Source organism: Oncorhynchus mykiss, chromosome 13, assembly GCF_057628025.1.
Source record: "Oncorhynchus mykiss isolate SJ-2025 chromosome 13, ASM5762802v1, whole genome shotgun sequence".
In the NCBI taxonomy this organism is placed as follows: Eukaryota; Metazoa; Chordata; class Actinopteri; order Salmoniformes; family Salmonidae; genus Oncorhynchus; species Oncorhynchus mykiss.
Window position 1 is genome coordinate 5,728,715 of NC_143034.1, and position 23,389 is coordinate 5,752,103.

Genomic DNA, 23,389 nt, shown 5'->3' on the forward strand with positions numbered 1-23,389 from the left:
GTTTAATATATATATATATATATATATATATATATATATATATATAGACCTTAAAGAACATGGTTTAATATATATACTATATAGACCTTAACAGAACATGGTTTAATATATATACTATATAGACCTTAACAGAACATGGTTTAATATATATATATATATATATATATATAGACCTTAAAGAACATGGTTTAATATATATACTATATAGACCTTAAAGAACATGGTTTAATATATATACTATATAGACCTTAACAGAACATGGTTTAATATATATACTATATAGACCTTAACAGAACATGGTTTAATATATATACTATATAGACCTTAACAGAACATGGTTTAATATATATATATACTATATAGACCTTAACAGAACATGGTTTAATATATATACTATATAGACCTTAAAGAACATGGTTTAATATATATATATACTATATAGACCTTAACAGAACATGGTTTAATATATATATATACTATATAGACCTTAACAGAACATGGTTTAATATATATATATATATATATATATATAGACCTTAAAGAACATGGTTTAATATATATACTATATAGACCTTAACAGAACATGGTTTAATATATATACTATATAGACCTTAACAGAACATGGTTTAATATATATATATATATATATATATATAGACCTTAAAGAACATGGTTTAATATATATACTATATAGACCTTAACAGAACATGGTTTAATATATATACTATATAGACCTTAACAGAACATGGTTTAATATATATACTATATAGACCTTAAAGAACATGGTTTAATATATATATATATATATATATATATAGACCTTAAAGAACATGGTTTAATATATATATATATATATATAGACCTTAAAGAACATGGTTTAATATATATACTATATAGACCTTAACAGAACATGGTTTAATATATATACTATATAGACCTTAACAGAACATGGTTTAATATATATATATACTATATAGACCTTAACAGAACATGGTTTAATATATATATATACTATATAGACCTTAACAGAACATGGTTTAATATATATATATACTATATAGACCTTAAAGAACATGGTTTAATATATATATATACTATATAGACCTTAACAGAACATGGTTTAATATATATATATACTATATAGACCTTAACAGAACATGGTTTAATATATATATATATATATATATATATATAGACCTTAAAGAACATGGTTTAATATATATACTATATAGACCTTAACAGAACATGGTTTAATATATATATATACTATATAGACCTTAAAGAACATGGTTTAATATATATATATATATATATAGACCTTAAAGAACATGGTTTAATATATATACTATATAGACCTTAAAGAACATGGTTTAATATATATATATACTATATAGACCTTAACAGAACATGGTTTAATATATATACTATATAGACCTTAAAGAACATGGTTTAATATATATATATACTATATAGACCTTAACAGAACATGGTTTAATATATATATATACTATATAGACCTTAAAGAACATGGTTTAATATATATACTATATAGACCTTAAAGAACATGGTTTAATATATATATATACTATATAGACCTTAACAGAACATGGTTTAATATATATATATACTATATAGACCTTAACAGAACATGGTTTAATATATATATATACTATATAGACCTTAACAGAACATGGTTTAATATATATACTATATAGACCTTAAAGAACATGGTTTAATATATATATATATATAGACCTTAACAGAACATGGTTTAATATATATATATACTATATAGACCTTAAAGAACATGGTTTAATATATATACTATATAGACCTTAACAGAACATGGTTTAATATATATACTATATAGACCTTAACAGAACATGGTTTAATATATATATATATATAGACCTTAACAGAACATGGTTTAATATATATATATACTATATAGACCTTAAAGAACATGGTTTAATATATATACTATATAGACCTTAAAGAAGGTCGGAGGAAATGGAATACATTTGATCCACTACAGAGACGAAGAACAAGTCTCACAAAAATTGCTTTTCATTTAATCACATTTCATAGCTTTAAGAAAAGGTTTAGAGAGCTTGTTTTAAATACATATGTGCCATATTTAACAAGTTCTGTAGATCGGACGTTAATGAAGGAATACAGACCACATTGAAGTGTCTGGAGTTTAGTTCTAGAGTCTTGTAAAGATATGGGGGGGGGGGGGGTTGACTGAGACAGGCAATGTAACATCTATCATGTTTTTAGGAACAGTTTATGTAAAACATGCATCTCTAGAGCTAACTTTCATCAAGGTTTAATATGGTCAATTGGTTTCTCTCAGTCTAGCTTCATGTCAACTAACAGAACTCTGCTAGTTGTCATGGTAACAGATACCAGTGGGAAGATCTATTTAAAAAAAAAACATATTTATTTAACCATTATTTAACCAGGTAGGCAAGTTGAGAACACCTTTATTTAACCAGGTAGGCTAGTTGAGAACACCTTTATTTAACCAGGTAGGCTAGTTGACAACAAGTTCTCATTTACAACTGCGACCTGGCCAAGATAAAGCAGTGCAGTTCGACACATACAAACAGAGTTACACATGGAGTAAACAAACATACAGTCAATAATACAGTGTAAACAAGTCTATATACGAAGTGAGCAAATGAGGTGAGATAAGGGAGGTAAAGGCAAAAAAAGGCCATGGTGGCGAAGTAAATACAATATAGCAAGTAAAAACACTGGAATGGTTGATGTGCAGTGGAAGAATGTGCCAAAGTAGAAATAATGGGATGCAAAGGAGCAAAATAAATAAATATACAATAGGGGGAGAGGTAGTTGTTTGGGCTAAATTATAGATGGGCTATGTACAGGTGCAGTAATCTGTGAGCTGCTCTGACAGCTGGTGCTTAAAGCTAGTGAGGGAGATATGTGTTTCCAGTTTCAGAGATTTATGTAGTTCGTTCCAGTCATTGGCAGCAGAGAACTGGAAGGAGAGGCGGCCAAAGGAAGAATTGATTTTGGGGGTGACCATAGAGATATACCTGCTGGATCGCGTGCTACAGGTGGGTGATGCTATGGTGACAAGCGAGCTGAGATAAGGGGAGACTTTACCTAGCAGGGTCTTATAGATGACCTGGAGCCAGTGGGTTTGGCGACGAGTATGAAGCGAGGGCCAGCCAATGAGAGCGTACAGGTCGCAGTGATGGGTAGTATATGGGGCTTTGGTGACAAAACGGATGGCACTGTGATAGACTGCATCGAATTTATTGAGTAGGGTATTGGAGGCTATTTTGTAAATGACATCGCCGAAGTCGAGGATCGGTAGGATGGTCAGTTTTACAAGGGTATGTTTGGCAGCATGAGTGAAGGATGATTTGTTGCGAAATAGGAAACCAATTCTAGATTTAACTTTGGATTGGCAATGTTTGATATGAGTCTAGAAGGAGAGTTTACAGCCTAACCAGACACCTAGGTTATTTATAGTTGTCCACATATTCTAAATCAGAACCATCCAGAGTAGTGATGTTGGACGGGCGGGCAGGTGCAGGCAGTGATCGTTTGAAGAGCATGCATTTAGTTTTACTTGTATTTAAGAGCAATTGGAGGCCACGGAAGGAGAGTTGTATGGCATTGAAGCTCGTCTGGAGGGTTGTTAACACAGTGTCCAAAGAAGGACCAGAAGTATACAGAATGGTGTCGTCTGCGTAGAGGTGGATCAGAGACTCACCAGCAGCAAGAGCGACATCATTGATGTATACAGAGAAGAGAGTCGGACCAAGAATTGAACCCTGTGGCACCCCCATAGAGACTGCCAGAGGCCCGAACAAAAGGCCCTCCGATTTGACACACTGAACTCTATCAGAGAAGTTGTTGGTGACGAGGCAATCATTTGAGAAACCAAGGCTGTTGAGTCTGCAGATGAGGATGTGGTGATTGACAGAGTCGAAAGCCTTGGCCAGGTCAATGAATACGGCTGCACAGTAATGTTTCTTATCGATGGCGGTTAAGATATCATTTAGGACCTTGAGCGTGGCTGAGGTGAACCCATGACCAGCTCTGAAACCAGATTGCATAGCGGAGAAGGTACGGTGGGATTCGAAATGGTCGGCAATCCGTTTGTTGACTTGGCTTTCGAAGACCCTAGAAAGGCAGGGTAGGATAGATATAGGTCTGTAGCAGTTTGGGTCAAGAGTGTCCCCCCCTTTGAAGAGGGGGATGACCGCAGCTGCTTTCCAATCTTTGGGAATCTCAGACGACACGAAAGAGAGGTTGAACAGGCTAGTAATCATTTTATTTGTTGAAACTGAACTACAGCACTTACTTTGATGAGTCAAATCTGATCCGTTCATCTCTTCTCCTCCTCTCACAGTTCCACTCAGCCCCGTTGTTTTCCTGCAGTCCACCAGCAGCACAGACAACCTCTTCATACCCAGCAGTAAGGTGCTACTGGGAGAGGCACGACACGGTGACTCCGGGAGGGAGGAGGGGGGCAGGCTATCGTTGTCCTGGTAACCATAAAGAGGGGACACAGACACATATCATTATGGATGCTGATGTCACTGTTGTCATAAAGTGCTTTCCAGAAACCCAGCCCCAGATAGAGCAAGCTGTATGCTAGACCAGACCAAGCTGTACCATCTGGTGTTCTGATCTGGAGAGACTCTTCTCTGCCTCGTCAGCATCAGGATGTTGTTGAGGCTCCCCAGAAGATCCATAATAGTAATGTCTCTCTCCTGTGTGAACGAGAACATCAAACAGATATTGAACTTATTGATCTTTCTTTGAAAATCATAGGGTCTTAGACGAGGCATTAATATATCTCAACTGGGCATATAATGCAAATGTGAAAGGGTTGTTGCACGAAACAGGTGTATTTTGCATCCCTTCAATATTTTATGAAGAAATTATGCTCCAATATTGAATTTTAAAAGCCTGTTGCAATAGATGAGGTGCAGTTTAATGTAGACCACATGGAGAATTCAATACATAATCTAAAAGTCCCCAAAATATATGTAGCAATGGCAGATTGACCCTTTAACAATTCCTACAGTACTGAACAACATATTAAAGTGTAGAACTTCAGTAGAATGCCCCTTAAAATCCCCACATTCAATAACTGCATAGTTTGTGTCCCTGTTGAAGACAGTACTCACTGGTGTTAATCAGATATTCTGTCTCCTCCTCTTTCACTCCCAAAACGTCTTCCTCCTTCACCTTTATTGAGACAGCATCCTCTTCCTCTCGAAACGGTTCTTTCTCTTCCTCCATTTTCATTCTGAATAATTCTTTCTCTCCTTTCACTGTAATATCCTCCTCTTCGTCTTTCACGACAATGTTCAGCGCCAGAGCATCTTTCTCTCCTTTCACTGTAATATCCTCCTCTTCTTCGTCTTTCACGACAATGTTCAGCGCCAGAGCTTCTTTCTCCGTACAGCAGACATCCACTTCTTTAGCAGAGGAGTAGTTTAGTGAGCTCATGGTCAGTGATGTTAGTTAGCATTAGCGACTAGCCTAGTGCTAGGCTCAGTATCAATATTTAACAAGTTTGCAAATTGAACAAGGAAATTAGGTTAAAGTTAACCAGTAGATACGTCGCCAGAAATGTGTTTTCAACACTGAGATTAGCTAATGTACATTAATAATGTCTAAAACCTCAATCTTTCAGTTTTATGTTGGCTAGCTAGCTACCGAGGTGGTTGAAAGAGTAGCCGTGTTGTTCCTGAGGAAGCGTCCCGTCCAGTCCATTATACGTCACACAAGAAGCATCACCCGAAAGACGCTCATCGCCATCTGCTGGCTGGAGTGTGTAACGCAGTTTGGAAACAATAGTTACTACACTTTTGTATTGGAAAAACCGTCATAATAATTCAACAATAAACTGATATATTTTCTCTTACAAATAATAATTTCCGGTACACAGACGTAGAAGCTTAATATGAATATGTAGATGATGATGATTAAATACTTATATGAATAGGTGGTGTGTTAATGTGTGTTTTCTCTGTTAATTTTTTACATTCGTTTTAATCTAGATGCGACCATGCTACCCACTTCAATCAGTGTAAGATACAAACCATCCTGTAAACAACAGTGCAAATGCATCACATGCAAATAGCACTTGATTTTCTGATTATCTGTAGTGCTATACACTGGGTATAAAAAACTTTAGGAACACCTGCTCCTTCCTTGACATAGACTGACTAGGTGAATCCATGTGAAAGCTATGATCCCTTATTGATGTCACTAGTTAAATCCACTTCAATCAGTTTCGATGAAGAGGGGGAGACAGGTTAAATAAGGATTTTTAAGCCTTGAGACAAATGAGACATGGATTGTGTATGTGTGCCATTCGGATGGTGAATGGGGAAGACAAAATATTATAAGGGTCATTGAACAGGGTATGATAGTAGGTGCCGGGCGCACCGGTTTGTGTCAAGAACTGCAACGCTACAGCTTCCCATGTGCACCAAGAATGGTCCACCAGCCAAAACAGTGGCGGTCAGTGCCGTTTCAGATGAGGGAGGACCGTTTGTTTTTTCATGAGCATGGCCTTAATTCTATTACAGCATATTGGACGACTGTCATTCATATTTCACTCACCCTGTTCAATGTAACAGCAATAGGTTTAGGCTACTACATGATACTCTAATTGTCCCTATACCCATCATGAGGTAGCAACCTAGCCTATGAATGAAAGTTTAGAATGTAGGTGCACACTGGTCGAGAGAAAAATACTGCCTAGCACACTCTTGACTACATCTAGCTGATAAATGGGTGTCATCAGTAGTCCAACAGTTTCAAACAAGAGATTCTATTGGACAAATGTTGATCCCGGTTTTGTTCCGTTTATGTAATGTTTGTCAACAGAATCGGAGGACTGAATACACCCCTGATCATGCATAAACACAGTTCACTTTCATTACAGACACGTTGTATTCCTTCTTGCATCTATGTGCTCTCCTCTTATCACCTTCTCCCTTTGTTTCTGTACTTCAGTGCACAACACATCAGCTGTATGTGACCAGGCAAAAAAACCTTTCCAAGCCAAACCATTTCATAACTGCTACACACAGCTTACATTGTTGTCAACATATTAGCTAAAGTAACATCATAGTCAACAGAGCTAATAGAACTAACCTGCTACAATCATAGCATCGCTCTGTTTGAGCCAAGTGTTTGAGTAGGCTAAACAAGATAGCTGCATTTGCTAGCTAATTAAGTGAAAATGTAAGTGCAAAATAAGTGACGAAATATCTCTCTCTCGCTTTTCCTTCATTTTGGAATAAAATAATTTGTTCAAAACTGTTCAACTATTGTATTTTTCTCTCTTTTAGTCAACTACTCACCACATGTTATGCACTGCAGTGCTAGCTAGCTGTAGCTTTTGCTTTCAGTACTAGATTAATTCTCTGATCCTTTAATTGGGTGGACAACATGTCAGTTCATGCTGCAAGAGCCCTGATAGGTTGGAGGACATCCTCCGGAAGTTGTCATAATTATTGTGTAAGTCTATAGAAGCCTTGAGAACCATAATCCTCCTAGGTTTTGTATTGAAGTAAATGTACCTAGAGGAGGATGCAAAATAGTATGTTTTAATCAATTATTTGGTGACGTGATTATATTTAGTATAGTTTTATCTAAAAAAAAAAAATCAGTGAGGAGGAGGGTCCTCCCCTTCCTCCTCTGAGGAGTCAACATGGGCCAGCATCCCTGTGGAACACTTTCGACAGCTTGAAGAGTCAATGAATTGAGGCTGTTCTGAGGGAGAAAGGGGAGGGTCCAACTCCATATTAGGAAGGTGTTCCAAATCTTTGGTATAATCAGTGGATATATCTGTCATTTAGCAGACACTTTTATCCAAAGTGATTTGCAGTCATGTGTGCAAATACTTTACATATGGGTGGTCCCAGGAATCAAACCCACTACCCTAGTTTTACAAGCACCATACTCTACCAACTGAGCTACAGGACCACAAGAAATGATCAAGGAATGACGCAGAGAAAATAAAAACACACACACACACACATACACACACACACACACACACACACACACACACACACAGCCTGAATTTGAAAAATCAAATTTAATTAAAGACAGTAACATTGAAACTGACAAACTCCATATTTAGTTCAAATCAAATGTTATTTGTCATACATACAACAGGTGTAGACGTCACTGTGAAATGCTGAATACAACTGCTATAGCTATACCTTACCGTGAAATGCTTCTTACAAGCACAGCCTGGAATCTAACCAAGGAAATTCTTACTGACAAGCACTTACACACAATGTAGTTAAGAAAAATAAGAGTTAAGAAAATATTTACTAAATAAAAACATTTAAAAAAGTAACACAATGAAATATCAATAACAAGGCTATATACAGGAGGTACCAGTACAGAGTCAATGTGGAGGCTATATACAGGGGGTACCAGTACAGAGACAATGTGGAGGCTATATACAGGGGTTACCGGTAGAGAGTCAATGTGGAGGCTATATACAGGGGTTACCGGTACAGAGTCAATGTGGAGGCTATATACAGGAGGCACCAGTACAGAGTCAATGTGGAGACTATATACCAGTACTATGTACCAGTACAGAGTCAATGTGGAGACTATATACCAGTACTATGTACCAGTACAGAGTCAATTGTTTTAAATTTTTTATTTTACCTTTATTTAACCAGTTGAGAACAAGTTCTCATTTTCAACTGCGACCTGGCCAAGATAAAGCAAAGCAGTGTGACAAAAACAACACAGAGTTACACGTAAACAAACGTACAGTCAATAACACAATAGAAAAATCTACAGTGTACAGTGTGTGCAAATGTAGAAGAGTGATCGGTAAGCTGCTCTGACAGCTGATGCTTAAAGTTAGAGAGGGAGATATAAGACTCCAGCTTTAGTGATTTTTGCAATTCGTTCCAGTCATTGGCAGCAGAGAACTGGAAGGAAAGGCTGCTGAAGGAAGTGTTGGTTTTGGGGATGACCAGTGAAATATACCTGCTGGAGCGTGTGCTATGGGTGGGTGTTGCTGTGGTGACCAGTGAGCTGATATAAGGCGGGGCTTTACCAAGCAAAGACTTATAGATGACCTGGAGCCAGTGGGTTTGGTGATGAATATGTATTGAGGGCCAGCCAACGAGAGCATACAGGTCATTTGGCGACAAATATGTAGGGTAGTATACGGGGCTTTTGTGACGAAACGGATGGCACTGTGATAGGCTACATCCAGTTTGCTGAGTAGAGTGTTGGAGGCTATTTTGTAAATTACATCGCCGAAGTCAAGGATCGGTAGGATAGTCAGTTTAACGAGGGTATGTTTGGCAGCATGAGTGAAGGAGGATTTGTTGCGAAATAGGAAGCCGATTCTAGATGTAATTTTGGATAGGCGATGCTTAATGTGAGTCTGGAAGGAGAGTTTACAGTCTAACCAGACACCTAGGTATTTGTAGTTGTCCACATATTCTAGGTCAGAACCGTCCAGAGTAGTGATGCTAGTCGGGTGGGCGGATGCAGGCAGCAACCGCTTGAAGAGCATGCACTTAGTTTTACTAGCATTTAAAAGCAATTGGGGGCCACGGAAGGAGAGTTGTATGGCATTGAAGCTCGTTTGGAGATTTGTTAACACAGTGTCCAAAGAAGGGCCAGATGTATACAGAATGGTGTCGTCAGAGTAGAGGGGGATCAGAGTCACCAGCAGCAATAGGGCAACATTGATATATACAGAGAAAAGAGTCAGCCCGAGAATTGAACCCTGTGGCACCCCCATAGAGACTGCCAAAGGTCCGGACAACAGGCCCTCCGATTTGACACACTGAACTCTATCTGAGAAGCAGTTGGTGAACCAGGCGAGGAAGTCATTTGAGAAGCCAAGGCTATTGAGTATGCCGATAAGAATGCAGTGATTGACAAGAGTCGAAAGCCTTGGCCAGGTTGATGAAGACGGCTGCACAGTACTCTATTTTATCGATGGCAGTTATGATATTGTTTAGGACCTTGAGCGTGGCTGAGGTGCACCCATGACCAGCTCAGAAACCAGACTGCATAGTGGAGAAGGTACGGTGGGATTCTAAATGGTCGGTGACCTCTTTGTTAACTTGGCTTTCAAGATTTTAGAAAGACAGGGTAGGATAGATATAGGTCTATAACTGTTTGGGTCTAGAGTGTCTCCCCCTTTGAAGAGGGGGATGACCACGGCAGCTTTCCAATCTTTGGGGATCTCAGACGATACAAAAGAGAGGTTGAATAGGCTAGTAATAGGGGTACAGCAAACTTTAGAAAGAGAGGGTCCAGATTGTCTAGCCCGGCTGATTTGTAGGGATCCAGATTTTGCAGTTCTTTCAGAACATCAGCTATCTGGATTTGGGTGAAGGAAAAGCGGGGGGGACGGGGCTTTGGCAAGATGTTGCAGGGGGTACTGAGATGTTGGCCGGGGTAGGGGTAGCCAGGTGGAAAGCATGGCCAGCCGTAGAAAAATGCTTATTGAAATTATCGATGATCGTGGATTTATCGGTGGTATCTCTCAGTGCAGTGGGTAGCTGGGAGGAGGTGCACTTATTCTCCATGGACTTCTCCATTCGTGCTCCAGGATGCAAATTTCTGTTTGAAAACAGAATTTCTAGTTTTCCTAATTGACTGAGTATATTGGTTCCTGACTTCCCTGAAAAGTTCAATATCGCGGGGCTATTCGATGCTAATGCAGAACGACACAGGATGTTTTTGTGCTGTTCAAGGGCAGTCAAGTCTGGGGTGAACCAATATCTGTTCTTAGTTCTACATTTTTTTTTGAAGGGGTGTGCTTATTTAAGATGGTGAGGAAAGCACTTTTAAAGAGCAACCAGTTATCCTCTACTGACGGGAAGAGGTTAGTATACTTCCAGGATACCCGGGCCAGGTCGATTAAAAAGGCCTGCTCGGTGATGTGTTGTAGGGAGAGTTTGACAGCGATGAGGGGTGGTCATTTGACCGTGGACCCATTACGCACGTAGGCACTGAGGCAGTGATGGCTGAGATCCTGGTTGAAGACAGCAGAGGCGTATTTAGAGGGCAAGTTGGTCAGGATGATATCTAAGAGGGTGACCATTGTTACGGATTTAGAGTTGTACCTGGTGGTTTCCTTGATAATTTGTGTGAGATTGAGGGCATCTAGCTTAGATTGTAGGACGGCTGGGGTGTTAAACTGGTCCCAGTTTAGGTCACCTAACAGTACGAACTCTGAAGATAGATGGGGGGAAATTAATTCACATATGGTGTCCAGGGCACAGCTGTGGGCTGAAGGGGGTCTATAACAAGCGGCAACGGTGAGAGACTTGTTTCTGGAAAGGTGGATTTTTAAAGGTAGAAGCTCTAATTGTTTTGGGTACAGACCTTGATAGTAAGACAGAACTCTGCAGTAGATTTCAACTCCGCCCCCTTTAGCAGTTCTAGCTTGTCGGAAAATGTTATAGTTAGAGATGGACATTTCAGGATTATCAGAGGGGTACGAAGCCAGATAGAACTATTCAGACATTCCAAATCAGGCTTCATCCATTTCATGAAGGTGGATATTGATCCAACCATTTCAAAAGTAATGACCGGGCTGATGGAAACAGGATATGCCTGTATACTTTTCTAAAAGCCGACAGACGATTTGTTACTTCGTTTGACATGGTGGGGTCTTTTTGTGTCAGTAAAAATGTATAAGCGAGAAATGGAGGTGGAAACTCCTTTATGAGCAAATATTTATATAATAACCATCATGTCTTAGTTAACTTGGAGTCACATGCTGATATGTTGTGTGGTCCTCCCACTATGACTTGGGAACCCATGCAGTTTATTAGGCTACAGATGAAATAAGTTATGAACTTCACAGGGTGGTGAAACTGCATGTGATGAGCTTGATGCTCCTTTCCAATACATTTTGATGGTCTTGTTCATGGTCTTGTGACATGATGTCTTGTGACATGATGATTGATGATTGGTTGCCATTTTACAAATAAAATACAAAAAGAATACTTGAACTTAAATCTTCATTGTAAAGGTTCTAAACACAGTTTCCCATGTTTGTTCAGTGAACCATAAACAAGTAACGTAAAACATATACAAATATGATGATGTCATAATGAATTCATGACACGTGAATTAACAAATATGATGATGTCATAATGAATTCATGACACGTGATTGAACAAATATGATGATGTCATAATGAATTCATGACACGTGATTGAACAAATATGATGATGTGGGGCGGCAGGGTAGCCTAGTGGTTCGAGCGTTGGACTAGTAACCGGAAGGTTGCAAGTTCAAATCCCCGAGATAACAAGGTACAGATCTGTCGTTCTGCCACTGAACAGAGAGTTTGACAGCGATGAGGGGTGGTCAGATTTTTCACATTGATCAAACATCACATGGATTTCTTTTGTTGAAATGATGTGGAAACAATGTTTATTCAACCAGTGGGAGGCTTGTAAATTCCCCCAGGAAAGTGTAACGAGGAATTCTTCTTTGAGACAATGATAAACAGCAATCCGTGGGAGAGTTGTGGTGGATATTATAAAATAAGGATCTGCTGGAGTCCAAGTCAAACCAAAATTCTTTATTTCTGAGCTCAGAGAGAATAACAGAGTTACACAGTGCAGTGTAGACAGTCTGAATTCAAAAGCATTGGGTGATGAGCACATATCTTTATAGTTTCCTGTTCCTGGGCGGGACTTTATTCATACAAGGACGCAGGTGCAAATTGGTTTGCAACACAGGATGAAACTCCCAAGAACAGGAGATTATAATAGGACAGTTTCACAAGGTTAGTCACATAATCAGTTATGTGGACACACATACAATTAACATTTTCTATTGCAGAGTCTGAATATTTTCATTTCATTAAATCATCAGTGGGCCAACAATGCAAATGTCAACAATGGAACTAATGCATCACATCCAAATATCACTTGATTATCTGTAGTGCTGGAGGAATGACACACCCAGATAAACACAGTCAGAGTTTAAAAAAGGACCATTTAAACACATGGAACCTGATCATATCAAATCAAATGTATTTATATAGCCCTTCGTACATCAGCTGATATCTCAAAGTGCTGTACAGAAACCCAGCCTAAAACCCCAAACCTGCAATGCAGGTGTAGAAGCACTGATCTACTCTGTATTCAAACTGACATACTCCATATTCAATTCATGTTTTCTAATAAAAACATACAAATATATGTTTGAGTATACTTTGTACCATTCACTTTCATGTGGTATAAACATGTAAACACATTCTCAGTCAACAATATAAGACAATGGACAATGATATGTGAAATATGAGTTCACACACTAGGATAAGTAAGTATTCTCTCCTGTGTGGATTCTCACATGACTTTTAAGTGTCTGTGATGAGTAATATGTCTTCCCACAGTCTGAACATTTGTAAGGCTTCTCCCCTGTGTGCAGTCTCCTGTGTTCCTTCAGGCTTCCTAAATGGGTAAAACACTTTGAACACTGGGAGCAGTGGTAAGGCTTCTCCCCTGTGTGTATTCACTCATGACTTCTCAGGCTTTATAAAGGGCCAAAACTGTTTCCACACTGGGCGCAATGTTATGGTGTCTCCCTAGTGTATTCGCTCATGAGCATTGAGGGTGTCTAAGCGCTTAAAACTCTTCCCACATTGAGAGCAAATGTGTGGCTCCACTCCTGTGTGTATCCTCTCATGTCTTTTCAGGCTAGCTAAATGGTTAAAACTCTTTCCACATTGTGAGCAGTAGTAAGGCTTCACCCCTGTGTGCAGTCTCATGTGTTCCTTCAGGCTTCCTGACCGGATAAAACACTTTCCACACTGGGTGCAATGGTACGGCTTCACCCCTGTGTGTATTTTCTTGTGAGTTTTGAGGGTGTCTAACCGCTTAAACCGCTTTCCACACTGGGAGCAATGGAAAGGCCTGTTCTGTGTGTGCGTTCGCTCATGAGCTTTCAGATTTCCTAAGTGGCTAAAACTCTTTCCACACCGGGCGCAATTTTGTGTCTTCGGTTCTACGTGTCCCCTCTCATGTCTTTTCAGGCTTCCTAACCTGGTAAAACTCTTTCCAATCTGGGAGCAGAGGTGTCGTCTTGCTGGTTCGGACGTCTTTGGTTCCTCCAAGATTGGTTTTCCTCCTGCCAAAGACAGTGTTTATTTAAAGAGAGAACAGAATTACATCTCCACATCGTAAAACTGCCTTGCTATGAGGTTTAATCCAAATCAGATCCCTCAATAGCCCAAGGCCAGTTTTCAAACATTTTATAATTTAAAACAAATGTTGTAGAGTTTCCTGGTAATAACATTACTTATTTTATTTTGATTATCTTGGCAAAGGAGAAATGTTCACTAACAGGGATGTAAACACATTTGTGCACAGAATATGAGAGAAATAAGCTTTTGAAACATGGGACCAACACTTTTTATTTTTGTAAATACTTATTTCCCACCATAATTTGCAAATAAATTCATTAAAAATCCTACAATGTGATTTTCTGGATTTTTTTCTTCTCATTTTGTCCGTCATAGTTGAAGTGTACCTATGATGAACATCTTGGCCATGTTCTGTTATAATCTCCACCTGGCACAGCCAGAAGAGGACTGGCCACCCCACATATTCTCTCTCTAATTCTCTCTTTTTTTCTCTCTCTCGGAGGACCTGAGCCCTAGGACCATGCCCCAGGACTACCTGACATGATGACTCCTTGCTGTCCCCAGTCCACCTGACCGTGCTGCTGCTCCAGTTTCAACTGTTCTGCCTTATTATTATTCGACCATGCTGGTCATTTATGAACATTTGAACATCTTGGCCATGTTCTGTTATAATCTCCACCCGGCACAGCCAGAAGAGGACTGGCCACCCCACATAGCCTGGTTCCTCTCTAGGTTTCTTCCTAGGTTTTGGCCTTTCTAGGGAGTTTTTCCTAGCCACCGTGCTTCTACACCTGCATTGCTTGCTGTTTGGGGTTTTAGGCTGGGTTTCTGTACAGCACTTTGAGATATCAGCTGATGTACGAAGGGCTATATAAATAAATTTGATTTGATGAAAATTACAGGCCTCTCTCATATTTTTAAGTGGGAGAACTTGCACAATTGGTGGATGACTAAATACTTTTTTCCCCCACTGTATGTTCTCTCTCCACTGGCTACTGTCATGGAAATTGCAAGATCATGTTATAACGCTTGTATTGCATTATAATGGTTGTTTTATTCGACAGAATAGAGTATTCTGTTAACTATTGTGTGTGTGTTCTACTGAGGATGGGCCTCTATGAGATAACACTGACAGAGGAGATTTACGATGTCTTTGGGTGATAAAACCTAAAGAGAATTCCAGAGAACATGAGGTAATGGTTCTGTTCTATACCGTACCAGGAAGAGACGGTTCCAGACATTTGGTCTATACAATGAAAACTGTTGACAGAGCAGATGCTGTTTACTATGTATTATAAATATCTTTCATACAAATCTTAACCTTGTGGCCATTCTATGTATCTGTTGTTCGTCATGTAGGTTGAAAGGGGTGTATCTTGGTTATAAAAGACCTTTGTACTTTTGTTTTGCCACTCTCAACGGATCATTAGAAAATGGTGAATCGTTGACAAGTCATTGGTATTGCAAAGCTCTTATTATTAAAGATGTAGTTTAAGTATAACTCTGACTTGGTGTGATAAGTTCGTATCTCCTCATTTGATAGTAAAGAAATTAACCACCACACTATCTGGCCAACAGGCTCCACTCTAGGCTCCACTGGCTATCGGGCCAACATGCTCCACTCTAGGCTCCACTGGCTATCTGGCCAACAGGCTCCACTCTAGGCTCCACTGGCTATCTGGCCAACAGGCTCCACTCTAGTCTCCACTAGCTATCTGGCCAACAGGCTCCACTCTAGGCTCCACTGGCTATCTGGCCAACAGGCTCCACTCTTGCCTCCACTGGCTATTTGGCTAGCAGGCTCCACTGGCTATCTGGCCAACAGGCTCCACTCTAGTCTCCACTGGCTATCTGGCCAACAGGCTCCACTGGCTATCTGGCCAACAGGCTCCACTCTAGCCTCCACTGGCTATCTGGCCAACAGGCTCCACTCTAGCCTCCACTGGCCAACAGGCTCCACTGGCTATCTGGCCAACAGGCTCCACTCTAGTCTCCACTGGCTATCTGGCCAACAGGCTCCACTCTAGGCTCCACTGGCTATCTGGCTCCACTCTTGCCTCCACTGGCTATCTGGCTAACAGGCTCCACTGGCTATCTGGCCAACAGGCTCCACTCTAGTCTCCACTGGCTATCTGGCCAACAGGCTCCACTCTATTCAGTATCTTCTGATGATGTGTGCCTGGTAGCGCTAATCTACTCTTTCCCTCCAGCAGGTTAATACCTGCCTGGCGCCACAACAAAATCTCTAACAATACCGCTACAGAATTAGCATAGTAGACCATAGTAGGCCAGGTTACCTGAAATACATTTTGGTATCTGTACTGATGGTGCAAACGCCATGACAGGGAGACATAGTGGAGTGGTAACGAGCGTGCAAACAGTTGCTCCCGACGCCACTTGGGTCACAGAGTTATGTGCATCTTTTCAAGCACACCCTTCTCATTAACCTGTGGTGAGTTATTCACAATTTTCGATGAACAAAATAAGGTTTTATATGAAAGATGGTTAAATAAAGAACAAAATTATATAATTATTATTTGTGCCCTGGTCCTATAAGAGCTCTTTGTCACTTCCCACGAGCCGAGTTGTAAACAAAAACTCACACTCATTCTTATGTTTAATAACTGTATCATATAGATAGATATAGGTACGTAGCTGGAGGTTGAATGTTTGAAGGGGTACGGAACTATAAAAAGTTTGGCAACCACTGCTCTACATCATACCCTTTTTCTATTCCTTCAGTTATACAGCCATTATATGCCATCTCTTTTGCCTCCCTCTTCATCATATCATTTTTAAAATTCCTCATCAATCCACGTGGTTTTAACAGTTTTTACAGTCGTTTTCTTAATGGGTGCTGCTTATTAGTAACTGGGATAAGCAGTTTCAAATGTGTCAAGGGCAGTGTCTGGTTGCTCGTCATTACACACTACGGACAAACAAATATTATTTACATCAACAACATAGGAATCACTACAAAAAAATGTATGACCTCTTATACACAATATTAGTCCCAGCCTTTGGAACGGTGGTTTTCCTAGACATGGCTCCTATATTGTGATCACTACATCTGATGGATCTGGATACTGCTTTAAAACCCATTTCTGCAGCATTAGTAAAGATATGATCAAACCATGTTGATGATTTCATTCCTCTACTGTTTGTCACTACCCTGGTAGGTTGATTGATAACCTGAACAAGGTTGCCGGCACTGGTTACAGTTTGAAGCTTTCTCTTGAGTGGGCAGCCTGATCCCAGCTTTCCTCCAGTATTAGTTAATTAATTAAAACAGGCCAAATTGAAGTTTCTGGAGTTTTGTTTTCCTGTTCTACAGTCTTGTAAAGACAGGGGGGTTGACTGGGACAGGCAATGTAAAATCCATAATGTTTTGAGGAAAGGTTTTTGTAAAACATGCACCTTACATCAGATCATCTTGAAACTTTCTCTCTAAATCTAACTTTCATCAAGGTTTTATATGGTCTATTGGTTTCTCTCTGTTCATTGGCAGAATCCTTTTTCAGTATTATGATATTCATAACATCCATATACACTACTCTAACTTCCTGTCAACTAACAGAACTCTGCTGGTTGTCCTGGTAACAGATACCAGTCTATCTTCATGTCAACTAACAGAACTCTGCTGGTTGTCCTGGTAACAGATACCAGTCTATCTTCATGTCAACTAACAGAACTCTGCTGGTTGTCCTGGTAACAGATACCAGTGGGAAGATCTATTATTTTTGTTCAAACTAAACTACAGCACTTACTTTGATGAGTCAAATCTGATCCTTTCTTCTCTTCTCCTCCTCTCACAGTTCCACTCAGCCCCGTTGTTTTCCTGCAGTCCACCAGCAACACAGACAACCTCTTCCAACCCAGCAGTAAGGTGCTACCGGGAGAGACACGACATGAGGACTCCGGGAGGGAGGAAGGGCTAGCGTTGTCCTGGTAACCATAAAGAGGAGACACAGACACATATCATTATGGATGCTGATGTCACTGTTGTCATAAAGTGCTTTACAGAAACCCAGCCCAGACCCCGATAGAGCAAGCTGTATGCTAGACCAGACCAAGCTGTACCATCTGGTGTTCTGATCTGGAGAGACTCTTCTCTGCCTCGTCAGCATCAGGATGTTGTTGAGGCTCCCCAGAGGATCCACAATAGTCATGTCTCTCTCCTGTGTGAACGAGAACATCAAACAGGTGGTAAACTTATGATCTACTATTACAATCACAGAGTCTTACCAGATGCATGAATATCTCTAAACGGGGCCTAAAATGCAAATGTAAAAGCATTTGTTCGACAAAATGGGTGCTTTTGGAGAATTCAATAAATCTAATTGAAAAGACCCCGAAATATATGAACCAATGGCAGATTGACCCTTTAACAATTCCTACAGTACTGAACAACATATTCAAGTGTAGAACTTCAGTAGAATGCCCCTTTAAAACCACACATTAGTTCAACAACAGCATCGTTTGTGCCCCTGTTTTTAAGACAGTACTCACTGATGGTAATCGGATATTCTGACTCCTCCTCCTTTTTCACTCCTAAAACATCTTCCTCCTCCTCTTTTTTTGAGATAGCTCCCTCTTCCTCTTTTACTCCAAAAGGTTCTTCCTCTTCTTTCACTACATTCTCTTCTTTCAATGTTATGGCATCTTCCTCCTCTTTGATTCTGAAAGATTCTACCTCCTCTTCCACGCTGACAACCTCTTTCCCATCTTCCTCTTTCACTGTAATATCATCCTCTTCCTCCTTTATCATCCTGAAAGCTTCTTCTGTCTCCTCCTCTTTCACTCCCAAAATGTCTTCCTCCTTCACCTTTATTGAGACAGCATCCTCTTCCTCTCTAAAAGGTTCTTTCTCTCCTTTCACTGTATCCTCCTCTTCTTCTTCCATGTTCAGCGCAAGAGCTTCTTTCTCCAAACAGCAGACCTCATCTTCTTTAGCAAGGGAGGAGTAGTTTAGTGAGCTCATGGTCAGGGATGTTAGCTAGCTAGTTAGCATTAGCGACTAGCCTAGTGCTAGGCTCAGTATCAATCTTTAACACGTTTGCAAATTGACCATGCAAATTAAGTTAAAGTTAACCAGTTGATACGTCAACGTAACTGCGTTTACAACACTGAGATTAGCTAATGTACATTAACATGGTCTAAAGCGTCAATCCTTCAGTTTTATGTTGGCTAGCAAGCTATCGAGGTGGTTGAAAGAGTTGGCGCCTTGTTGTTCCTGAAGAAGCGTCCCGTCCATTATACGTCACGGAAGAAGAGTCAGCTGAAAGACGCTCATCGCCATCTGCTGACGAGTGAGTAACTTAGTTTGGAAACAATAGTTACTACACTTTTTGTATTGGAAAGAACGTCATAATTATTTAACAATAAGCTGATATATTTTCTCTGACGTCTTACAACTACTACTTTCCGGTACACAGACGTAGAAGCTTAACACCTGCCCTCCAGGACTACCTGCCCTCCAGGACACCTACACCACCCGATGTTACAGGAAGGCCATAAAGATCATCAAGGACAACAAACACCCGAGCCACTGCCTGTTCACCCCGCTATCATCCAGAAGGCGAGGTCAGTACAGGTGCATCAAAGCTGGGACCGAGAGACTGAAAAACAGCTTCTATCTCAAGGCCATCAGACTGTTAAACAGCCACCACTAACATTGAGTGGCTGCTGCCAACACACTGACTCAACTCCAGCCACTTTAATAATGGGAATTGATGTAAAATATATCACTAGCCACTTTAAACATAGCTACCTAATATAATGTTTGCATACCCTACATTATTAATCTCATATGTATACGTATATACTGTACTCTATATCATCTACTGCATCTTTATGTAATACATGTATCACTAGCCACTAACTATGCCACTTTGTTTACATACTCATCTCATATGTATATACTGTACTCGATACCATCTACTGTATCTTGCCTATGCCGCTCTGTACCATCACTCATTCATATATCTTTGTGTACATATTCTTTATCCCCTTACACTGTGTACAAGACAGTAGTTTTGGAATTGTTAGTTAGTTTACTTGTTGGTTATTACTGCATTGTCGGAACTAGAAGCACAAGCATTTCGCTACACTCGCACTAACATCTGCTAACCATGTGTATGTGACAAATAACATTTGATTTGATTTGAATATAAATATGTAGATGATGAATAAATACTTCTATGAATAGGTAGCGTGTTAATACACATTTTCTCTGTTCATTTTTCACATTTGTTTTTGTCTAGATGTGACCATACTCTTCCCTTAAAGCCACGCTCTATAAGATACAAATCATCCTGTAAACAACAGAACAAATGCATCACATGCAAATAGCACTTGATTATCTGTAGTGCTTTACACTGAGTCTACAAAACATTAAGAACAGCTGCTCCTTCCATGACTTAGAAAGACCAGGTGAATCCAGGCTAAAGCTATGATCCCTTACTGATGTCACTAGTTAAATCCACTTCAATCCGTGTAGATGAAGGTGGGGGGAAACAGGTCAAATAAGGATCTTTAAACTTTGATACAAATAAGACATGGATTGTGTGTGTGTTCCATTCAGAGGGTGAATGGGGAAGACTAAATATTGAACATTAATTATTCATCCTGTTTTAGAGTCAGAACACTTAACACTAGACAGTTCTATGACAAGACACAGACGCCGCTGGATTCCAATCAGCAGGTGGTTGTAAATATATAACCTTCATAGCTGTATGATACAGAATGTGACCTAAACACTTCCTTGAACCTAAAATAAGTAAAGAAGTAATTCTGTGTGGAAGTCCAAAACTTGGAGACAGACACAAAGCTCATTAGTAACATCTCTCCGTTGTCTCAAGGGTTCGACACAATGTTGATTTAGATGTTCACATTTTTTACATTTTGGCCAATCGCTAATGTCATAATATTTTGGGTAAAATAAAAAAAAGCTAAATATTTGGGGCAGACATTTTTAAAATTATTATTATTATATTTATATTTTTCACCTCCTTTTTCTCCCCAATTTTTGTCAATTGGAAGTTAGTCTTATCTCATCTCACTGCTGCAACTCCCGTACGGACTCGGGAGAGGCGAACGTCAACAGCCATGCGTCCTCTCTCTCTCCCTTCTCCTAATTTGTTCAAAACTGTTCAACTATTGTCTTTCTCTCTTTTTGAGCCAACTACTCACCACATGTTATGCACTGCAGTGCTAGCTAGCTGTAGCTTATGCGTCCCCCGAAACACAATCGCAATACTTCTTGACACAATTCTCACGCATGCGCCCGGCCCGCCACAGGAGTTGCTAGAGGACAAACCCTCCCCCAACCCGGACGACGCTGGGCCAATTGGCTCTCCCGGTTGTGGCCGGCTGCGACAGAGCTGGGTATCAAACCAGAATCTGTATTAATGCAACGAGCACAATGCAGTGCCTTATACGCTGCACCACTCGGAAGGCTGCATTTATATTTCTGTTCAGTATATCTTTATATTTCAGTTCAGTATATATCTTTTATATTTGAGATTCTTCAAAGTAGCCACTCTTTGCCTTGACAGCTTTGCACACTCTTGGCATTCTGTCAACTAGCTTCAACTGAAATGCTTTTTTCAACAGTCTTGAAGAAGTTCCAACATATGCTGAACACTTATTGGTTGCTTTCCCTTCACTCTGTGTTTTGGCTCATTGTCCTGTGGAAAAACAAATGACGGTCCCATTAAGCGCAAACCAGATGGGATAGAGTATCGCTGCAGAATGCTACGGTTGTCAACCTGGTTAAGTGTGCCTTGAATTCTAAATAAATCACTGACAACGTCACCAGCAAAGCACCCGCATACCATCGCACCTCCTCCTCCATGCTTCACGGTGGGAACTACACATGCAAAGATCATCCGTTCACCTACTCACGTCTCACAAAGACACAGCGTTTGGAACCAAAAATCGCAAATTTGGATTCATCAGACCAAAGGACAGATTTCCACTGGTCTAATGTCCATTGTTCGTGTTTCTTGGCCCAAGCAAGTCTCTTCTTATTATTGATGTCCTTTTAGTAGTGGGTTCTTTGCAGCAATTCAACCATGAAGGACTGATAAACACAGTCTCCTCTGAACAGATGATCTTGAGATGTGTTTGTTACTTGAACTCTTGTCTGCTACTTAAACTCTGTGAAGCATTTATTTGGGCAGTTAACTCTAATTAACTCTAATGAACTTATCATCTGCAGCAGAGGTAACTCTGGGTCTTCCTTTCCTGTGGAGGTCCTCATGAGAGCCAGTTTCATCATAGCGCTTGATGGTTTTTGCGACTGCACTTGAAGAAACTTTCAAAGTTACGGACATTTTCCGGATTGACTGACCTTCATGTCTTAAAGTAATGATAGACAATTGTTACTCTTTACTTATATAAGCTGTTCTTGCCATAATATGGACTTGGTCTTTTACCCAATAGGGCTATCTTCTGTATATCTTCTACCTTGTCACAACACAGCTGATTGTCTCAAACGCATTAAGTAGGAAAGAAATTCCACAAATTAACTTTAAGAAGGCACATCTGTTAATTGAAATGCATTCCAGGTGACTACCTCATGAAGCTGGTTGAGAGAATGCCAAGAGTGTGCAAAGCTGTCATCAGGGCAAAGGGTGGCTACTTTGAAGAATCTAAAATATTTTGATTGAAACTTTTTTGGTTACTACATGATTCCATATGTGTTATTTCATTGTTTATGCCTTCACTATTATTCTACAATGTAGAAAACTGTAGAACATAGTAAAAATAAAGATAAACCCTCAAATGAGTAGGTTTGACTGGTACTGTAAGTTCCTCTACACAACGTCATTTTAGAGAATTTGGCAATACGTCCAACCGACCTCATAAATGCAGACCACGCGTAACCACACCCACCCAGGACCCTCACATCCGGCTTCTTCACTTCAGGAGACTGAGACCAGCCACCTGGACAGCTGAGGAAACCAAGTAGAATGTCTCTCTGTCATAAAGCCATTTTGTGGCGAAACAAATTCTGATTGGCTGGGCCTGGCTCGTCAGTGGGTGGGCCTATGCCCTCCTAGGCCCACCCATGGCTGCACCGTGCCCAGTCACGTGAAGTCCATAGATCAGGGCCTAATACATTTGACATTGACTGATTTCCATATATGTACTGTGAATCGTTGAAATTGTTGCATGTTGCGTTTATATTTTTGTTCAGTACATATATATATATAT

At 40.0% G+C, this 23,389-nt stretch overlaps 2 protein-coding genes and 1 long non-coding RNA gene across 4 annotated transcripts in view; 1 reads left to right on the forward strand and 2 right to left on the reverse strand.

Moving 5' to 3' along the window:
- The window catches only part of LOC118947607 (uncharacterized), a 29,582-nt gene extending 23,783 nt beyond the window's left edge, over positions 1-5,799 (reverse strand). Inside the window, exons 1-3 of the mRNA XM_090194522.1 lie at positions 5,175-5,799; positions 4,657-4,754; positions 4,343-4,526 (exon numbers count right to left, since the gene is read on the reverse strand). Coding sequence (XP_090050648.1) covers positions 4,343-4,526; positions 4,657-4,754; positions 5,175-5,499 — 607 coding nt within the window. The 5' untranslated portion in view covers positions 5,500-5,799. The remainder of the gene's footprint in view (positions 1-4,342; positions 4,527-4,656; positions 4,755-5,174) is intronic.
- Positions 5,800-12,589: 6,790 nt separating this feature from the next.
- Positions 12,590-19,427, reverse strand: LOC118947616 (uncharacterized). 2 transcript variants are annotated; one of them, XM_090194934.1, is made up of 4 exons: positions 18,680-19,427; positions 18,251-18,348; positions 17,938-18,115; positions 12,590-14,154 (listed from the first exon to the last, which is right to left on the reverse strand). In XM_090194934.1, the coding sequence occupies exons 1-4, from the start codon at positions 19,149-19,151 to the stop codon at positions 13,613-13,615; spliced, it is 1,290 nt and encodes a 429-aa protein (XP_090051060.1). In that variant the 5' UTR covers positions 19,152-19,427; the 3' UTR covers positions 12,590-13,612. The 2 variants fall into 2 exon arrangements, with proteins under 2 accessions (XP_090051060.1, XP_090051061.1); XM_090194935.1 differs by lacking the exon at positions 12,590-14,154 and having other exon boundaries at positions 17,900-18,115; positions 18,680-19,405.
- LOC149978673 (uncharacterized) lies at positions 18,751-20,377 on the forward strand. The gene is made up of 2 exons (XR_016485598.1): positions 18,751-19,479; positions 19,606-20,377. It is a non-coding gene; the product is annotated as an uncharacterized LOC149978673 (long non-coding RNA).
- The last annotated feature ends 3,012 nt before the right edge of the window (positions 20,378-23,389 follow it).